Source organism: Passer domesticus, chromosome 4, assembly GCF_036417665.1.
Source record: "Passer domesticus isolate bPasDom1 chromosome 4, bPasDom1.hap1, whole genome shotgun sequence".
Taxonomy (NCBI): Eukaryota; Metazoa; Chordata; class Aves; order Passeriformes; family Passeridae; genus Passer; species Passer domesticus.
Genome location: NC_087477.1, coordinates 58,219,500 through 58,236,869, shown reverse-complemented (window position 1 = coordinate 58,236,869; position 17,370 = coordinate 58,219,500). Strand labels below are relative to the sequence as shown.

Here is a 17,370-nt window from a genome sequence, read left to right as displayed (position 1 = left end):
TGGTCACCCGGTCTCCCACACTGGCTAGTGATCCTTCTGAAGGAGATCTTCACTGGTGCCCACTCCTGTCCTTCACTGATTGCAGCTGCGCAATTTCCTGACACAAAGGCTGCATTTGGATCATGCAAATGCAGGTGTTTTGCAGCCAAGTCTCTGTGTAGGTCACATCTCTTGAAGCTGTTTTCTTTGCTTCTACCAGATCCTGTAGCAACAATGTCCCTGATGGAATTAGGCTGTGTAAAGAAGTTTCTTTTCTGTTTGGTTTAAATCTGATTTCACTGGGTGTTGATGAGTTTTGATTTTACAAAACCAGCAATTACTTGTTCCCTATTAATCTTTCGCTCTTTTACAGACAGTATTCCTCACCTTGAGATGTTTTCAGCCTGGAAAGTGAGTTACATAACCTCTTGTGATGACAGCACTGTATTTCTGATAATTCTTTTTTACTTTTTCTTTCTCCTGTTTCTGTCTCTGTGTTGCACAGTTTCTGAGATGCACTGGAAGCACCATAATATTCAAAATGAGGGCATGCCATAGAATTGCTCTGTAGACTAAATTTATTTTTTCCCTGGGAATTGTTAATGTTCTACTTGCCTTTTGGCTGTCAAAGATCACTGATCCTATGTCTTCCAGCTATGCAGAATGACTCCCAGGTCCCTGTACTGAAAACGTCAGAGTAATTTAAAACCAACTGTGTAATGCAGTTAGTATTTTTCTGCATGACTATGAAGCTTATTAGTCAGCCTCTCATGCCAAGATTTCTTTCCTAGCTCTGTAATTTTGTCATCAAGAAACACTTGTGTTTTCCTTTGTCAGATTATCTGTTAAAATATGCCAAATGCCCCCTAACATGTCCCCAAACGCCCTCTCAGGCGTTCTAGATTTTAAACAGCCTGGAGAAGTCTAATTTACTTCCTGGAGAACCTTTTTTTTTTTTTTGAGGGACTTACTAGGAAAAAAACCCCAAACAAACAAAACAAATAACCCTCCATACTCATACAATGTACAAGTATTTCAAGGATGTGGAACTACTGCAATACTGATGTCAGATCCCTTTTTTTTATTGCTGCCACTTCTTATTTCCCACAGGGCCTGGTCCAGCATGCTCCTCTTGTAAATCCTGCCCCAGAACCTGCTTTCTTACCAGTTCACTCCAGAGCTCTCCCCTCCTATTACCTGTTGTTGCATAGCATGCCCTATTCTCTCATTCTTCTCTAAAAATTCAATAAAACAAGCCCCAAATCTTGGTTTTGGTAGGGATTTATGAAAACCTGGATAGTGAGCTTTCATGTCCCTCTCATTCCCAGATTTAGAATTATAGACCAGGTGACTTGCCTAGAGTCCACCTGCTAAGGATTCAAACAGGAATGTGCTTTTTTCAACCTACAATTGCTTTCTCTTCTAAAACACCTTTTTTAAAAAATTTGGAGTGAATACCTTATTTGTAAAATGAAAGCCAACAGCTAATATAAAAATTCACAAAGATAAGTGGTCTATTGCAGTTGCTTGAGGTTAATGTCACTGTAGCTTTCCTCTTCCACCCTTTTCCTAGCCATAATTTTATAAGATGCACAGAGGCTTATACACAGCTATCCACTCTGTATTTATCACAGCTGAAGGAGGTATTTGGTTTCCTGATTTTAACAAGTACGTGGACTGCATCTAAGCTGTGATGTGCCTCAGCACACAGTTCAGCTCCCTTGTCTCCGAGTGAAGAAAACAAGTTCAACTTTCCAGATACAAATGACTCACAGGAAGCTGTGTAAGTTCATTGGATTTTTTTGGCCTTTTTGTAACATCTTCCGCCAAAGGGGAAAGTCCAGCCTATTGTCAGTGTAAGAAAACACTAAGAACAGTTTAGTTTACCTTTGCAAGGTCAAATGTTTTTCCTCCTGGAGACCTCTTCCCCTTATTAAAGAAGAAACTGATTACCTCAAATCTTTCCCAATTTTTTTGATAGGTCACTCCTAAATTCAAAGTATTTAACTTCTGCTTCAATTAAAAATAAATTCTTTAACCTGCTTGTATGGAATGCACAATAGGAATGGCCAACAAAGATCAGCTCATTAAATTGCACATAATTACTACAAAACAGCTGCTTTTAACGACCTTTGAAAGAACAGTTTGCCCATTAGCTGTGCTCATTTTTCCTTTGATATGCATACATTTAGTGTTAATACATCTTATTCACAAATTGCCTTTTTTCATACATGTAGCACAGTAACTTGAACTCAGATCAACACAATTAGCTATTCAGCCTTTTGCAAAGTTTGGAAACCAAGTTAGAAAAAAAGGAAACAAGAAATTTTGTACATCAGTATATTTATTACAGAAAAATAATCAAAAGTAGAAAATAATGAAAATTACATTTAAAGAAAAGTTCATTAGCTAAGTTGTAATCCCAAGAGGTTAGTGACCACAAGAACAACCTCTGAGAGTCTGACATGCAAGGTCCTCTGTCACACACATCGCTCTCCTTGGTGTCACCTGGGTGTAATGGCTTCCCTCAGACAACCCAGGCACGACTCACCCTGCTGCAGCTGCTGGCTGTTATCTTGACAGCAGATGACAGACAAAGGGGAAGTAGCTCAGACATGTCACCATGCAAGTTTTGGTGGCTCTCACAGCACACCCATGACAATTACATGATTTTCACAAAGGAGGTTGCCTTCTCTGTGCTTGTGTAAGCCCCTCTTCCCTGGAGGCCCCGTGGAAGGCTCTCCAAGGCTCACCTGCCTGTACACAGCAGCACTGCTGTGTATCCCAGACTCCCATTGAAAGTGCTGTGGAAAAATTCTGTAGAAAAGAGTGTAAAATTGAAGCCCCTGTTGAGACAGGGGTTCCTAGTTGCTCAAGAATTCAAGAGGCTAAACACCAAGTAGAAAAATATAAAATCTTACAGTAAAGAAAAGAACAGGGAGGCCAGTCAAACCCTTCCCCTTCTGCCTGGTGGCTGCTTGGCTAGGAAAGGCTATGCAAGTGCTTTATCAGGGAGTTGAGTATTCAGTCCAATGACTTTGTCAAATCCAGAATGTCTTTTGTGTTTACTAACCAATTAATAATTACATTATACTTTTCCACACTATATATTTTGCTTGCAGAATTTCATTGTGTCAAGGTAAAGATGCCCACAGAAGCTAGTTCAAAAGAGGGGCACTAACCACAGGCATAGTATAAAAGCAAACAGAAAAAGCTCACAGAAGACAGTTTTCATCAACTGACAGCGAAGGCCAAACTTTTCAGTAGCTGCATTTATTTCCATATGAAAGCCATCACTGTGTTTAGGGGAAGTGCCTGCTTTTGATTTGCTGAGATGTTTCATGGAAGACTGTATCCTGCTGTTTGTAGAGAGCCTGTGCCATCCAGGTTTGGGGTTTTCTCAGCATCTGCTGGCCTCAGATTTTATGCAACCATAAGCTGTTCCAAAATATTGTGTGTTCTTGTTCATGATTTTGGTATCCCTGGCAAAGCAGCCCTCTGTGTAAATTGGCTTATGGGAAGTTGGTTCAGCACAGTAACTGCAAATACCCTGAATTGGGTACTCTTAAAGTACTCCACAACCAAGGGGTCAGCTCAGACTGGATAGCTGCTTCACTGTGCAAACCATTTAAACAGCCTCACACCCTTACAATTTGACACAAACATTCCAACATAAACCACTTTGTCTGTTACACAAAGCATTGCCAGCATCTAAATACAATAGACAAATGTAATTTTTCAGCACTAAGAGCTAAATTGCATTGAAGAGAGGAAAATAAATCAATATGTGCTGAAAAGAGAGGAGTGTATTTCAAAAAGTGCATTTCAAAAACTTGGTATTTAATACAAACAGAGCTATGGAACAATATGAAACTATTTCAAATAAGTCAAGTTATACCAAATCTAAGAGATAGAATCACAAAATTATTATATAAGGAAAGTGCCTTGAAAGAAGATGGTCCATAAGGTTTTAATTGTGTTCACCACATCTGTAAACAGAATAAAATGACCTGTTATTTATGTGAGTGCCACCTTGCTTTCAATGTGAAACATGGAGCATTTTGGTGATTTCTCTGAGAACATTCCAGAGCCCTTGAGGAAAAAAGACTCCTAAACATGAATACAATTTTATCTGAGTGGTCTTCCTAGGTAGTGCCAGAGCTTGCACCATATGATTTGCATGGACAGTAACAAGATGTGCTCAGCACAAGATCTGCACATTTTCAGAGCACAGCATGCTAAATTAAGAAATTTTATTGAAACATAGAAGAGGTTTAACAACACAGAAAACACCATAATGCTTACAGTACTTCTTTTCCTAAGTTTCTAAAACCTGTCCATCAGAATTGATTTGTGGCAAATTCAAAATACCACACTGGCCCAAATATGATGGCTTTTTCATTACAGCAATTAAAACTTGAAAGAAATACACTTACCTTACATTTGTTTTCAAACTAATTTTTTGACCAAGCTTTCAAGACCTTACAAAAATCAAACAAGAAGATCTAAGCTGCTGGTAAAATGTGCAGCAATCAAGGTCCTTGATGAACATGTGAGCTGGAGCAGGGAACAGGTTCCACAGCAGAACTTTCAGGACCCATTACAGGAAGAAAACAAGGAGAGGGGCCTGTGGCATCCTGTGTTCCTCCCCTCTAAAAGCTGCAAGGCTCCTTTGAATTTGAGACAATTTGGAATTTATTTAAAAGCTAATTGGTACTCGCATACCAGAAAAAATATTGTCAGCTCACAGAGGAATGCTGAGAAATAAGATGTGTTTGGATTGAAGGTTCAGCAAGCTGCAGCTCTGACAAACAGCAGAGGTAAATGCCATAATAAATATTTGATTCCTCTACACAGGTAACTGCTACTAAATGACCATTCTCAATTAAATATGCTTTGGGGTCCTTATTTGAAATAAGTGAGCCTATGTAAACATTTATTTAAAACAAAATCTTCAAAAGCAGTTAATCAGCACAGCATTGCAAGAAGTTAATTAAGCTCATAGGTGCTAATGGATTTAGAGTGTTATTTATTCAGAGTTATCTAAGTCTGGCTCACTTCCTCCTTCATGCTGGCACTAGCAAGAAACCCTTCAGAAAGTTTTGGGGGATTTTTTACCCCTGTCCTCATACCAAAGTAGAGCAGTGAGGTGGCCTGGAGGGCCAGCTCACTTTGTGATCTCTGTAGCTGGCACAAGAGAAACACTGCTTCTTTTGGCACAACCCTATTAGATGAGCCTAAGCCAAAGTGCATTTTCTGCTAGTGGCTGAGCACTTGCAGCACTTGATATAAAATGTTGAACCTTTGCGGTGGCAAAGCTGATTAAAATCAGGACTTCATTCTAATGCCCTCTTTAAGGACTCTGAAAACTTTTCAATCCCTGCTGCCACAATGTATTGTTGCATAGTAAAGTCCATCAAAATCTCTCATCTGGGCAATTAAACAAGTTCTGATGAGACAGTCCTCCTTATAGACTGTCTGTGGGCATGCACTTTGGATTAAAAAAGGCACCATTACCAATATCCTTGTCCGAATTCCTACATTATATATGCTAGACTCAATCCAACAATTTCTGTGTCAGACTTCTGTTGTTAGCTGTGTAAAGTCCCATGGCAGGGTTTCAAACAGGCCCTCTGCTCTCCTCTCTTGCAGGCTGCTGAGCTACTTGCAAACACTTTCACACATTCTCCTGCCTGTGAGAAATGTAGGCCAGCTCACCACAAGCAGATAGTGTGAAAGCATTCTTAAAAAACCCAGCTGCTGGCCTGTTTTTCATAGAGTGCAAGTCCTTTTAAACACTTGCCTACTTCCTACCCCTGTAAACCCTCCTTTTCCACAGAGGGAACTTCCCCCTTTCTGGGGTGAGAACACCACAGGAGCCATGTCCCCTGCCCAGCACAGCAGACTGCTCTTGCACCACTATTACACTATCCCACTAAGGCTCTAGCCAAACTGTACTACTGAATGGAAAAAACCCACCCCCACCTGTGTCTGCTTTTGTTCTCAATATTTCAATGCATTTCTAAATATCAACAAAATCCATAATTGTTTGATTCTTAAGTAAAACAAGCTGGAAGTTGAAAGGAGTTGTATTTGTTTTAATACAAGCAGTCAATCCAAATTAATTCCACTTAGGTCAATCATCAATACTCAGCTGCAGCTAAAGAAAAAATTCCACAGAAATGGGGGATTTAAAATTAGTATGAATGGAATGCAAGGTAAAAATTAAGAAACAAAATTAATCAGGAATTACAAATACAGAATATTTCCTTGAGTAATGCTTGGATTTTGATCCATTGTTAAAATCTGTTATTTGCACTATACTGTTCAAAAGAAGAATACCATTCACCATGGAAAATAACACGAGATTTTTAAAACAAATTACAAGGTTGCCTACCTGGCACTAAGCTGCTGAAGGACTTGAACCTTCTCTCTCATTCGATCCAAATTTTGCTTTACATTCTTGGCAAGTATGATGACACTTCCTAAAATATTGAAATCGAATAAAACATTGAAGAATTTTGTTGTATTTCTTCTAATACAACCACAGAAAATGGTTGCAAAGGTTCTTGAAGAAGTAATCTCTTGACTAGATTCCCCAATTTTTGTAATATGGGATATAAACTGCAAAATATGACATCTAAATGTCTCAGCCAATAAATGCCCATTAATTAGTATTAAGTACTCCTTCTAGCAATTGCCAAAATATAACAGGATTTTCTAAGCAGCAAAGGACAGTCCTTGCCATTGTACCTAGGAGCAAGGTGTATAACACTTTGTGTAATACCAAGTATATACTTTGTTACGTGGGGGAAGAATAGAAGTAGAGAAATAGATGAACAATGAAGAAGCTTCCCATTATCAGTAATGTACTCTTATAGGCATAAAAGCTCATGCTAGTCTGGGGAAAAGATGTGGAAAGACAAAGGAGAATGATTTTTTGCATAGGATTTGTGGAAATGTGTTCTGTGAGCGAAAGGTTTATACCAGAAGCCATATTGAGAATGGAGAGTACAACAGGCAGCTGAGGAGGAGCTGGGAAGGAAGTCAGAGTCTGATTTGATGTGAAGGAGTACTTTATGTGAAGCTGGAGGCTCCAGGTGACAGAAGTCAACCACTGAGATCTGTTCTATGGTTAGAGGTGCAAGGTGGAAAAGGCACCCCCTCAGTTTGTGCTCATGGCTTGGCACGACAGCAGGAGGTTGGGCAAAGCCATAGAGGAGAGGGAGGTTGGAATATGGGCTGAGATTGACATTGCTGTTAAAATACAAGAACATTATAAAAAAATCTGTAGCATATTTGGCCTGAGGTATGTCCCAAAGGAAGACTCAAAGGATCGGAGTGATAACATGGACAATCTTAGCAGTATGATACTAGATGAAAAGAGAATGAGTAATTGTTGTCACATCACACTCAAAAGTTCAATAATTTCATTTAAATAATGGATATCCTAGTAACAGGTATTACAGTGAGTTTAATTTGCATTTTCTGAAAAATGTGTATAGTTTCTAATACTGCAATATATAGTCCACGACAATGACTAGGATCTAATCACAGAACTTAAATTAATAATTTAAATTAGCACAGACCTTTTTTGTTTTGGACAAAATGGTGCAATTCCAATTTTCTGAAACTTTTTTTGGCATTCTCCCATGTATGACATCCTTCCAATGGCAAAACCCAAGACACCAGCAACTACAGAGACAGATAACAATACATTGTTAATACAACAGCTTAAATCAGGTGTGTGCTATTGGCTCCACTTTAATCATATAACAAATTCTGTACCACATCTTCTCAGAACATGTCACGAACACATGTGAAGTTATACAGGGTTTACAGGGGAGAATTCAATAACTACTGAAAACCAGTAGTTACCTATCATGAGAGAGAACAACTGGTCCAAAATAATTGATACACAAAAAGGACATAATATACCTGTGTACAGGAAAAGGAGGTAATATTTAAAGGACCAGATTACACAAATAAAATTAATTCACAATGTCAGCACTAATAATTCTTGCCTTTGATTGCACACCATGGTTTACTTCTAATGATCATACTTTTAACACCAACTTCTCTGGCCTTCTAAGAAGCTGGAACATCAGCTTGCTATACTGTTGCACTGTGGCTTTCACTCACTAGAGTCAGAATAAAATGTTCTTGATTTCCTGCTGAATTTCTGCTGGAGAGGGAATCTAATTTCTTGTCATTTATGAGCCACCTTACTGTACAGTACAGTTTCTGTGCTTCTATTTGTTTTCTATATCAATCCATGGTTCTGAATTAGACAACTGAGATCAATCAAACACATGAAAAGGACCATACTATTTTATATATTATAGTGTCATGACTTCTTGATACCATAAGTTGTGCAATCAGCCAAGCGCAGCTGATCAATGAGCTGATATAATTTATAAAACAAAGTGGAGACTAAAGTTTATACCAATTTGAGAGACTGCATTAGATAAATATAAGCTGCTACTGAAAATATTTACATTAGAAGAATCTCATTTCATACATTTATTTTTAAAGACATAAAAAACCTGATTTCCTAATCTGCTGGGGTGACATATCAATTGCAAAAAAAGAAGATTTTGGAAAGAAATTCAGAGAGATGCATCTTGGCAGGCATATTGCCTGTAAAGAACCTTTTCTTTCCCTTTAGAATTGGGTACAACTTACGTGCCATCTTGGGGTATGGACCAAATCTTGGGCTTGCTGAGAAAATCCCTACAATAAAAGGAAATAGTCAGAAAGCTTATTCACTCATTCACTTGAGGAACTCACCAGCACTCAAAACCAGCACTAATTTTCCTACAGATTTTGCATTTCTTAAGGTGAGGATGGTATGAAGTCCACTAACTCAGATTTCAGTACATCAGGGCACTTTCTATTCTACTAGTTCTTAGTGCACGTGTTTTGGGGCAGTCTTAGAGTCATAGAAGGAAGAGAATCTAGACTTTGCAGGATTCAGCTTAGGTAGGAGTTCAGAGTATAAACCAACATGAAAGCAGCATGTCTGCCACTGGTGACACCTGCAGCACTGCAGAGGAAGTGATGGTGGTTTATGTTTCAGCACAAACCAACCCTGCATATAAAACAGCAAAATTAAATCTCTCATACAGGGTCAAGCTCCTTGTGCATAAGTAGGATGAAACTGCTCTTTGGTAGCTTTCTGTGGCTATCAATTAAAACTGATATCTAGACTTCCCCTCTGGAGAGGACAGATCACACATTTTGGCTTTTAAGAGAACACAGTGTGCTAAACAAGAAAAGCAAAAAAATTATCTTTAGCTTTTCCACCAAAATCCACATTCCCCCAGTTGATCTCAGGAGGTGAAACCAGTATTCCTCTGAGAACTGTATCTGGCAGAGGAATGCCATGCTGTGGAGGAGGGCTCCACACAGCACGATTACCGTGGCAAAGGAAGGCAAGTAAACACTGGCTGCACTGTTACATGCATTCAGACAGTAATAATGAGGCTTAGAAGCTCCAGCATCTTCTAGAGGCAGGGTACTGTGTGCAGCCATCAGAAGAAAGAATTTAGACAGAGAAGTATTCAGCCTATGCTAAGCACAAGGGCCTTTGCCCAATGTCATCTATGCAATTTTATATTGGATCTCTCGGGGGAGGGAAGAACAAAAGTGTTGTTTGTTTCTAATCACCCCCCCCAACTGGTGACACACAGTAATGATTATTTACTAAGAGCATTTGTTATTTCACAGCTGATCAGAAACATCCAAGTACAATGAACAGAAACTGAGAGAGTACCTGATGCCAGAGGCTGGCATGTTACCTACAGAGACAGCCCTGGTGCCCTTCCTGTCACTGCTCACCCTTTTTCCAACGTGTAATCCTTCTCTGACACACCCTTACTCCTTCCTTCCCTGTCTCCCTACAAGCTCACAGGTCAAGGATGGAGTAGGGAACCCACATCAGCCTCTTGTGATACAGCTTAGCAGACTTCAGGCTGGATGTCCCTCACACTCTCCCCAAAACACCAACCTCTACCTTATACATAGTCCAGGCCCCCAGCAGGGAAACTGAATCTGCCATGCATAGAACCAGCCACATCCACCAGAAAAACAGAATACAATTTTCTTTTGTGTTAGCCTGCAGATCGTGAGCCATCCCTACAGAAAGCTCTCTGTCTCCCCACTTTGGCAGTACTCCTTGTCCCTTTGCACCAAAGCTGTAGGACCATTGACACATGGTCACTGTCAAAACATTGCCAGCATTTTCAAACAGAACAACAGTCAGAGCTCCAGTACCCAATTCCAACACCCTGCTCGGGTTGCGAGCTGCCCCAGTGAAGACTCTACTCAACTACACGTGATCATGGTGACAAAACCCAGCCACCAGTCTTTGGATTTGCAAATTCTCTTTTCAGTTCATGCTCTTGTGAAAGAATAACTGTAGCAACACACACATAATAATCAAATCACCACAGCAATGATGGTAATGAGAGAGAAGAATATTGATCTTGAAAAACAGCACTTTAATGATATATTTTTTTATCTTTACCTTTTGAGATTAGCCCCTGGGTGACAAGCATGCTCCCAAGAGATAAAGGAAGAGCTGTGAAAATGAAAAGGAAAGTAGCTGGTATCAGCCAAAATTTGCTATGTATTTGGTAAATACTCTCTTATACATTAAATGTTTTCTGTTTCTAATGTAAAACCATTATTTCTAAACATTAACTTTTCCTACTGTCTTAATCCCCTATTACATCTGCTCATTCAGATTACATTCTCTTCAAAACCAAGATGTTCTCACACAGTGCCAGACATCAGCCATGCTGTAACATCTGGAGCTAATGCAATACATATATATTTATTAAATAACAGATTCCACAATCTGAATATCTCATCTAACTACTGCAACACTTACAATGACAGCAGTCCAATAAAATGCTGAAACCCTTTTCAATCTTCTCCATTCAGGAAATATGTAATTTAGATACAAACTGAGAGGGTGGAAGTAAAGGTACTAAAACTGATCTTTTTAGCTTTCCTAACACACTTGGAATTTCACAAATCAAAGACACATAGCCATGTCTGCCTTCCATTCAAAGGCAAGGATAAGTATGTAAGAAAGTAAAACATTCCTTAGGTGGTTGTAACCAACTCCACAACTGTTGAAGCTCATACTAAGCAAGGCCTCAATCCAACCACCTTTACCTACAACAATGATGCAAATAATTTAATTAAACCTTGAAGAATACAACACTTAACTTAATATGACAGAGTTAACCCACAACAGTGTTCCAACAAAAAACATTTTGCAGACAGTTTTGCATACATACATCAAGAAGTCATTCTATGTAGTAAGTGTGGTAAGAATGACTTTGGATCACTCACCTCTGTACCAAAAACTTTCCTGTTTGCATTCTTTAACAATCCTTGCAATCTCTCTGTCTTGAATTTGGGACAAGGGACAAAATAACATCGGCTGAAAGCATAAACCTGGATTAGTTTACCAAATTTAATCTCACAGGAAGAAAAAAACTGAGTTAAAGAAGATAAATTACAAAAAAAGAAAAAAAAAAAACCCAAAAACCTCCAAGCAAAACCCCTTATTCTGTTGCTAGCAGTGTGATGAAATCTTGATACCCCAATACAGAAACAGAAAGAACTACATAGGTTTTAAGTTTAAACAACCCATCTTGTTGATCTTTACTTTCCTAAAATTGCTCAGCTGCTGCTTGCCCTAGAAGCATATTGTTTTATAACTGTTAGCCATTTCATTCTCATGAGCTACATTATGTCCCCAGAAAGAAATGACGGAAAATAAAGGCAGAGTGGCAATTTTCAAAAATCAAGTTCTGCTCTGAACAATTGAAGTTCAATAAGAGCAGATTTGGCAAGTATTAGAAGATAGTCAACATAAATTCTGCCAGACTCCTCACTAGTAGAACTTGCTCTCTGAGCAATTTAAATATATCCATGGCAGTAACTGAACTCAACCATACTGGCTTCACCCTAGTACAAATCATGCTGCCAACAGATTTCCTGAAGGTAGCTCTTTTTTCACCTATTGTGATTGTGAGGAAAAAGTGACAGCATTCTCCCTTGCATTCTGCTATCCAGGGTATTGACATGCAAACATATGAGGATTATTTTTCTTTCTTTAACAAAAGACTCAGTGTTAGCATTTGCAGTGCTGTTATCAGACATCTGAGATAAATGGGTGTACTGGTTTCTACTGGATGACAGTTTATTTTCTCCACAGTAACCAGTATGGTGCTAGGTTTTGGATTTATGACCAAACCAGTCTTTACAATACAGGGATATTTAATTACTGCTGAGTAGACCTTACACAGAGTCAAGGCCTTTTTTGTTTCTCAGGCTGCCCCAACAGCAAACTGGCTGAGGATGTAGAAGAATTTGGTAAGGGACACAGCTGGGACAGCTGACCCCAGCTGATCCAAAGAATATTCCAATTCCATACCGTGACATTGTGCTCAGCAAGAAAAGCCAAGGCAAAGGAGCCATCATTAAGTTAAAATTAATTGAAATTTTAACATTTTTTCTGTAAAAACACATCATCTTCAAACATATGCATTCTTGAAAGAAAAAGCAAGCATCATAGAAAAAGCAATGCCTTGGAAAATGGAAAGAAGAGCACATTCATCTATTACAGGATTCTATCTCCTTTTATGCCTGATTCCTTTTATGCATGATTTTATAGCCATAATGAGGAAATGCATTTATTGGCCATAGCCACACATTTCACATTATAGATAATTGATATCTCAGCCCTTTTTCAAGCACTGTTCCTACAAAAGTTAATGGTGGTGCTGGGCAGACAATGCAGAACTGGCTCCACTCCAGATCATAGAGAACCGCTTCAAACTGGTTTCAGAGCAAGGTCATAACAAATACAGTAAAATACAAACAGGCTGACTGAAAGATAAGGAAATGCATGTCAGAGCCCCAAGTGCACCAACAGGCTTTGCAACCTTTCTGCCTCCATACACACCCTGCCAGCTGCTCAGTTGCTTGGGCTCAGAGTCAGCTCTACCATGGCACAGTTGTGTAACACCGAGTTAGACTGCTGAAAACAGAAAAACTCAGAGAAAGCAGCAAGAAACTTTGCCCAGGGCCTCTGCCCTTCAGTTCAGGAGCTGTATATAAGCTCAGGCTCTTGCCTTAACGGTACTGTAGCTATACCATGGAGATCCTTACCCTGCCTTGCTAACCTGATCACCCAGCTTAGCATCAGACTTGCCTGGCAATCACTGAACTGACTGCAAGCTGACCCTGGTTAACATCATTGGATCTGCTCTCCTCCTCTGATACTGTGCTCCCTGGACCTGAGGTCCCAGCCCCTGCCACCCTGTTGTCACTTGTGCCTCTTCCTTGCAGATCAGCCCAGTATTGCTGCCCTCTGGTAGTAACTGGTTAGCGAAAGGCATCACATTTAAATTCCTCGATGTCTCCATTAGAGGAGAATGTTCATCTTCTGTAGAGCTGTAGACCCAATTCTTGTGCTGTACTGTTCCTTTGTCCCCTTCTGACATGTGCATGCAGAGCTTGATGGGGACAGGCTGTACTGGACTTGTACTCAGACACCACAGCCATGCCAGCTCATAACTGGGCATAAATCAGAGCCTTAAGATTCACAACTCCACTGAGCACAGTGAACCAGGAAAAATAACACACCATCCTTTCCTCTCTTCATCTATATGCTTAAGCTAACAGACACCTACTTCTCTCTTCAATAAGAGCAACTGAGGTAAAATCTGTTATTCATTAGCAATAGCATTGAAATATAAGGAAGGAAACCCAGCTTACCCATCCAGGTTGCTTTATTGGAGGCGTCTGACTTCCCTGTTGACCCGTTTCAGAAGACATTGTCTCTTTCCTTGTAGTCTGCTACTGCTCTTGTTCAGCAGAAGCTATGCGTTTTATGCTTGGCTACTTCTCCTTCTGCTAGGTACAAAGGTAAAAAGTCAAGATATCATACTGACATTTCTAAGTCCAATGTTCATCTAGAAAGAAAAATGACCAGGTTGAAAGGAGTGTATTTTTTACAGCAGATAGCATCCAGTCACCTGATACACAATTTACAGCACAGCTTATCACTTACCAGCAACACAGAGTTGGGTGTAACTTAAACAGGTAAGTCAGTAACTACAGTTAAATGCTGAATCATGACCTAGTATAGTATATTCAATCATAAAGAAATTCTAATTTTTTAATGTATTGCAGGTCCAAGAACAGCCTCTTTAGTGTGCTCTCCAGAATTACTGCACTACTTCTATCCTCACTGCCATCATCCGAAACCTGGATTCCATGGGACCCACCAAGCAAGCCTATCACAAACCACATCTGTATCTCCAAAACCCCAATTCAGTTACAAACATCCTTAAAAAAATAACACAAAAGAATAAATAGATTCCAAAGAGTTTTAGAGTTGCAGTCTTCCATGCTTGAGAGCCATGCTGCTAGGGAAAAGCAATAAGGAAACTCATTTATTTCTAGAGTACTTCAAACAATCTAAGTTGTGATTTTTTACCTAGCACTTTGCTGCATGGTCTGGCACTTTATCAACATTGAGGCCATTTCTCCTTTTCTGAAAGTACCTTCTGAGAATGGTGGCACTGAGCAAGGCTAAAGTGACTGCAAAGGGCACAGTTAAATAGAAGAGATATGCAACAATTTACTGCCCTAAATGTTTTCTTGCATTCATAATATTACAGTATAAACCACTTCCTGCACTTATTTTGGGGTCAGTTATACAGCTATGAAGTTCAAGAAACATCTTCATATACACTAGATATTCAGACAGCAAAGCTTTTTTAAGCAATAGAAGCAACACAACCTCCCATCCCTTTGGTAAAAAAACTTAAATAAAGCATTGAATTCACACCAATCTGCACTTCATTCTTAGACACTCACAAAAATTACAATGATCACTGTGTCTTTGAAAAACTGTAAGTTTGAAAACCCATATTCTATGAGGAAAGCTCACAGCTCTACACTTGAGTCTTCCTCAATCTGAGAACAATTTAATTTTCATGTCTCTTGTCACTTAATGCAAAAAAATGACATAAAATATAAGAAAGATGCATAAAACTTTAAAGTGGTTTGTGTCAATCAAAAGTGAATAATATTTTCTTTTCTTATCTGCTTTCTTATTCTTATCTACTCAGAAAGCCTACTTGTGCAGACAGCTGCATAAAATAATCACTGGAAACAGTTTCTAAATGCTACAACAGATTTAAAGTGCTTGTCTTTTTCATGATAATAAAACAGCTGAGTCACAGGAGGAAAATAAACGAAATAAAATGAAGGAAAAAGAGTGGGTATAAATAAAGATTATAACTATTTGAAGTTTGCCATGGGCCTCCTATATTGTCCTAAGTACACGTTTCTCCTGAATTAGAAGTTATTCAGCTATGTTACTGCTTCAACATAATGAAGGACCCCAAAAATATTTAGCCCTTTAAGCAGCCTCATGGTACAGCTTCCACATGGGATGAAAGCTGAGAGCTATACCGGCAAAAATGAAACAAAGAGATAGAATTGATGTCATCAAAATATTATGTAACTGAATTTTAATATTCATACCTAGTAGACAAGCTGTCTCCTATCTGAGGAATGTAAAGTGTTCTGATTTTTCAAGGCCCTGTGTCTCGGAAAGACAACTGTTATCCCAAAAAATTAACTTTATTTCCATTAGCTTACTGGAGAAATATAATTTCTTGTAATTTTCTGCAACACTCACTGCTGTTTTCTCAACCCTACATGTAATTCTTAGTGTAACAATTAAGTGTATATTCTGGGAAGAATTCTCCAATTATATTATTCTGTTTAAATTAAATGCCTGTGTAATACAGGATTAAATCAATGTGGTTTGCAAGGATCAAATAGTCAAAAAACTTATTCATCTTTTACAAGAAATATTCTGGATAATTTATTCATTTACAGAAGAAAATGCTAATTTTAGGCTCCTGAAAAAAATCTCACAGTTTGAATACCTCTAATGGGATGACAAAGAAGCAGTATGCAAGAAGATAGCTAAGTTTTTCAAATATGAGAGTTGTCAGCTTCATACACTGTGTTTTCAAGAAAAAGCCTCCTCCTGAATATGAATAATGACCCCATAATTCGTAGGCCTACTTGGGGGAAGAAAGGGAGAGCCAAAATTGCACGTATTAACCAGTCCACGCAGTGGGCTGTGATGCCGAGGGCAGGCACCACTCATCAAAGATTTCAGGGAGGAACCTCAAGGAAGAGGAAGATGACAAGCCTCAACATGATGTTTCACACCTATCTGAAATTGCTTTTCGAAATAAGAGCCTGAGTTTAAAACAAAGGTGAGTCTACAGAGTAGCTGCAGTGGGCAGTCAATGAAAAGGTCCCTACCACCAACCCGAGAGCTGCTGAATGCCCCACGCCTGCTCAGCCCGGCAGCAGGCGCAGTGCCCCGCCCAGGGCAGTGCACACCCGGCCAGCACATAGCGTTTCTTTCCTAGAATCACAGAACCAATGAGAGTGGAAAAGGCCTCTAAGATCATTGAGTCCAAACTGTGACCAAACACAACCTTGTCAACTGAACCATGGTATTGTCACATCCATTCCAATGTCTGATCACCCTTATGGTGAAGAAATTCTTCCTAATGTTCAACCTGAACCTCCTCTGGCACAGCTTGAGGCTATGTTCTCTTGTCCTGCCATTAGTCGTCCGGGAGAAGAGACCAAACCTCCCCTGGCTACAACCTCCTTCCAGGTAGTTGTAGCGGGCAGCAAGGTGTCCCCGAGCATCCTTTTCTCCAGGCTGAACACACCCACAGCGCCCTCAGCCGCTCCTAGCGGGACTTATACCCCAGACCCTTCAGCACACCACTGCTGGACACGCTCAAGCACCTCAGTGTGCTTCCCGAACTGACGGGCACGGCGCCGCCGGCAGCACAGGCCCCGCAGCGGCCGCCTGCCCCGGGCCGGCCGCCCAAAGCCGCGCCCCGACCCCCGCCTTCCCCCGCCGTGACGCCGCAGAAATCCGGCCCCGCGGAACCGCTTGGCGCGGAGAGGAGGAGTCTGACACTCACGGACCCCGCCGCGCTTACCTTCCGCAGGCCGCCGGAGGAAACGGAACGGGCTGGGCTGACCCGGCCCGGCCCGGCTGACCGCATAGCCCACGGGTGCCCGCCTGCCGCGCTGAGCCGCGCTGGGCGGGGGCGGCCCGCCCGGGCTGCCGGCCTCCAGCGCCTCCTGCCGGGCGCAGGGACAGCGGGGCCGCGGGGCCCGGCCCCATCGCCTCCCGGCCCGCTGCTCGGCCCCGCGGGGCCCGGCCCCATCGCCTCCCGGCCCGCTGCTCGGCCCCGCGGGGCCCGGCCCCATCGCCTCCCGGCCCGCTGCTCGGCCCCGCGGGGCCCATCG

General features: G+C 40.7%; 1 protein-coding gene across 2 annotated transcripts; it reads right to left on the bottom strand.

The window, feature by feature from the left end:
- Positions 1-2,305: 2,305 nt before the first annotated feature.
- Positions 2,306-17,201, bottom strand: OCIAD2 (OCIA domain containing 2). 2 transcript variants are annotated; one of them, XM_064418195.1, is made up of 8 exons: positions 17,058-17,201; positions 13,780-13,914; positions 11,344-11,434; positions 10,508-10,561; positions 8,665-8,712; positions 7,569-7,674; positions 6,377-6,464; positions 2,306-3,968 (listed from the first exon to the last, which is right to left on the bottom strand). In XM_064418195.1, the coding sequence occupies exons 2-7, from the start codon at positions 13,837-13,839 to the stop codon at positions 6,383-6,385; spliced, it is 441 nt and encodes a 146-aa protein (XP_064274265.1). In that variant the 5' UTR covers positions 13,840-13,914; positions 17,058-17,201; the 3' UTR covers positions 2,306-3,968; positions 6,377-6,382. The 2 variants fall into 2 exon arrangements, with proteins under 2 accessions (XP_064274265.1, XP_064274266.1); XM_064418196.1 differs by having other exon boundaries at positions 13,780-13,917; positions 17,058-17,177.
- Positions 17,202-17,370: the final 169 nt, after the last annotated feature.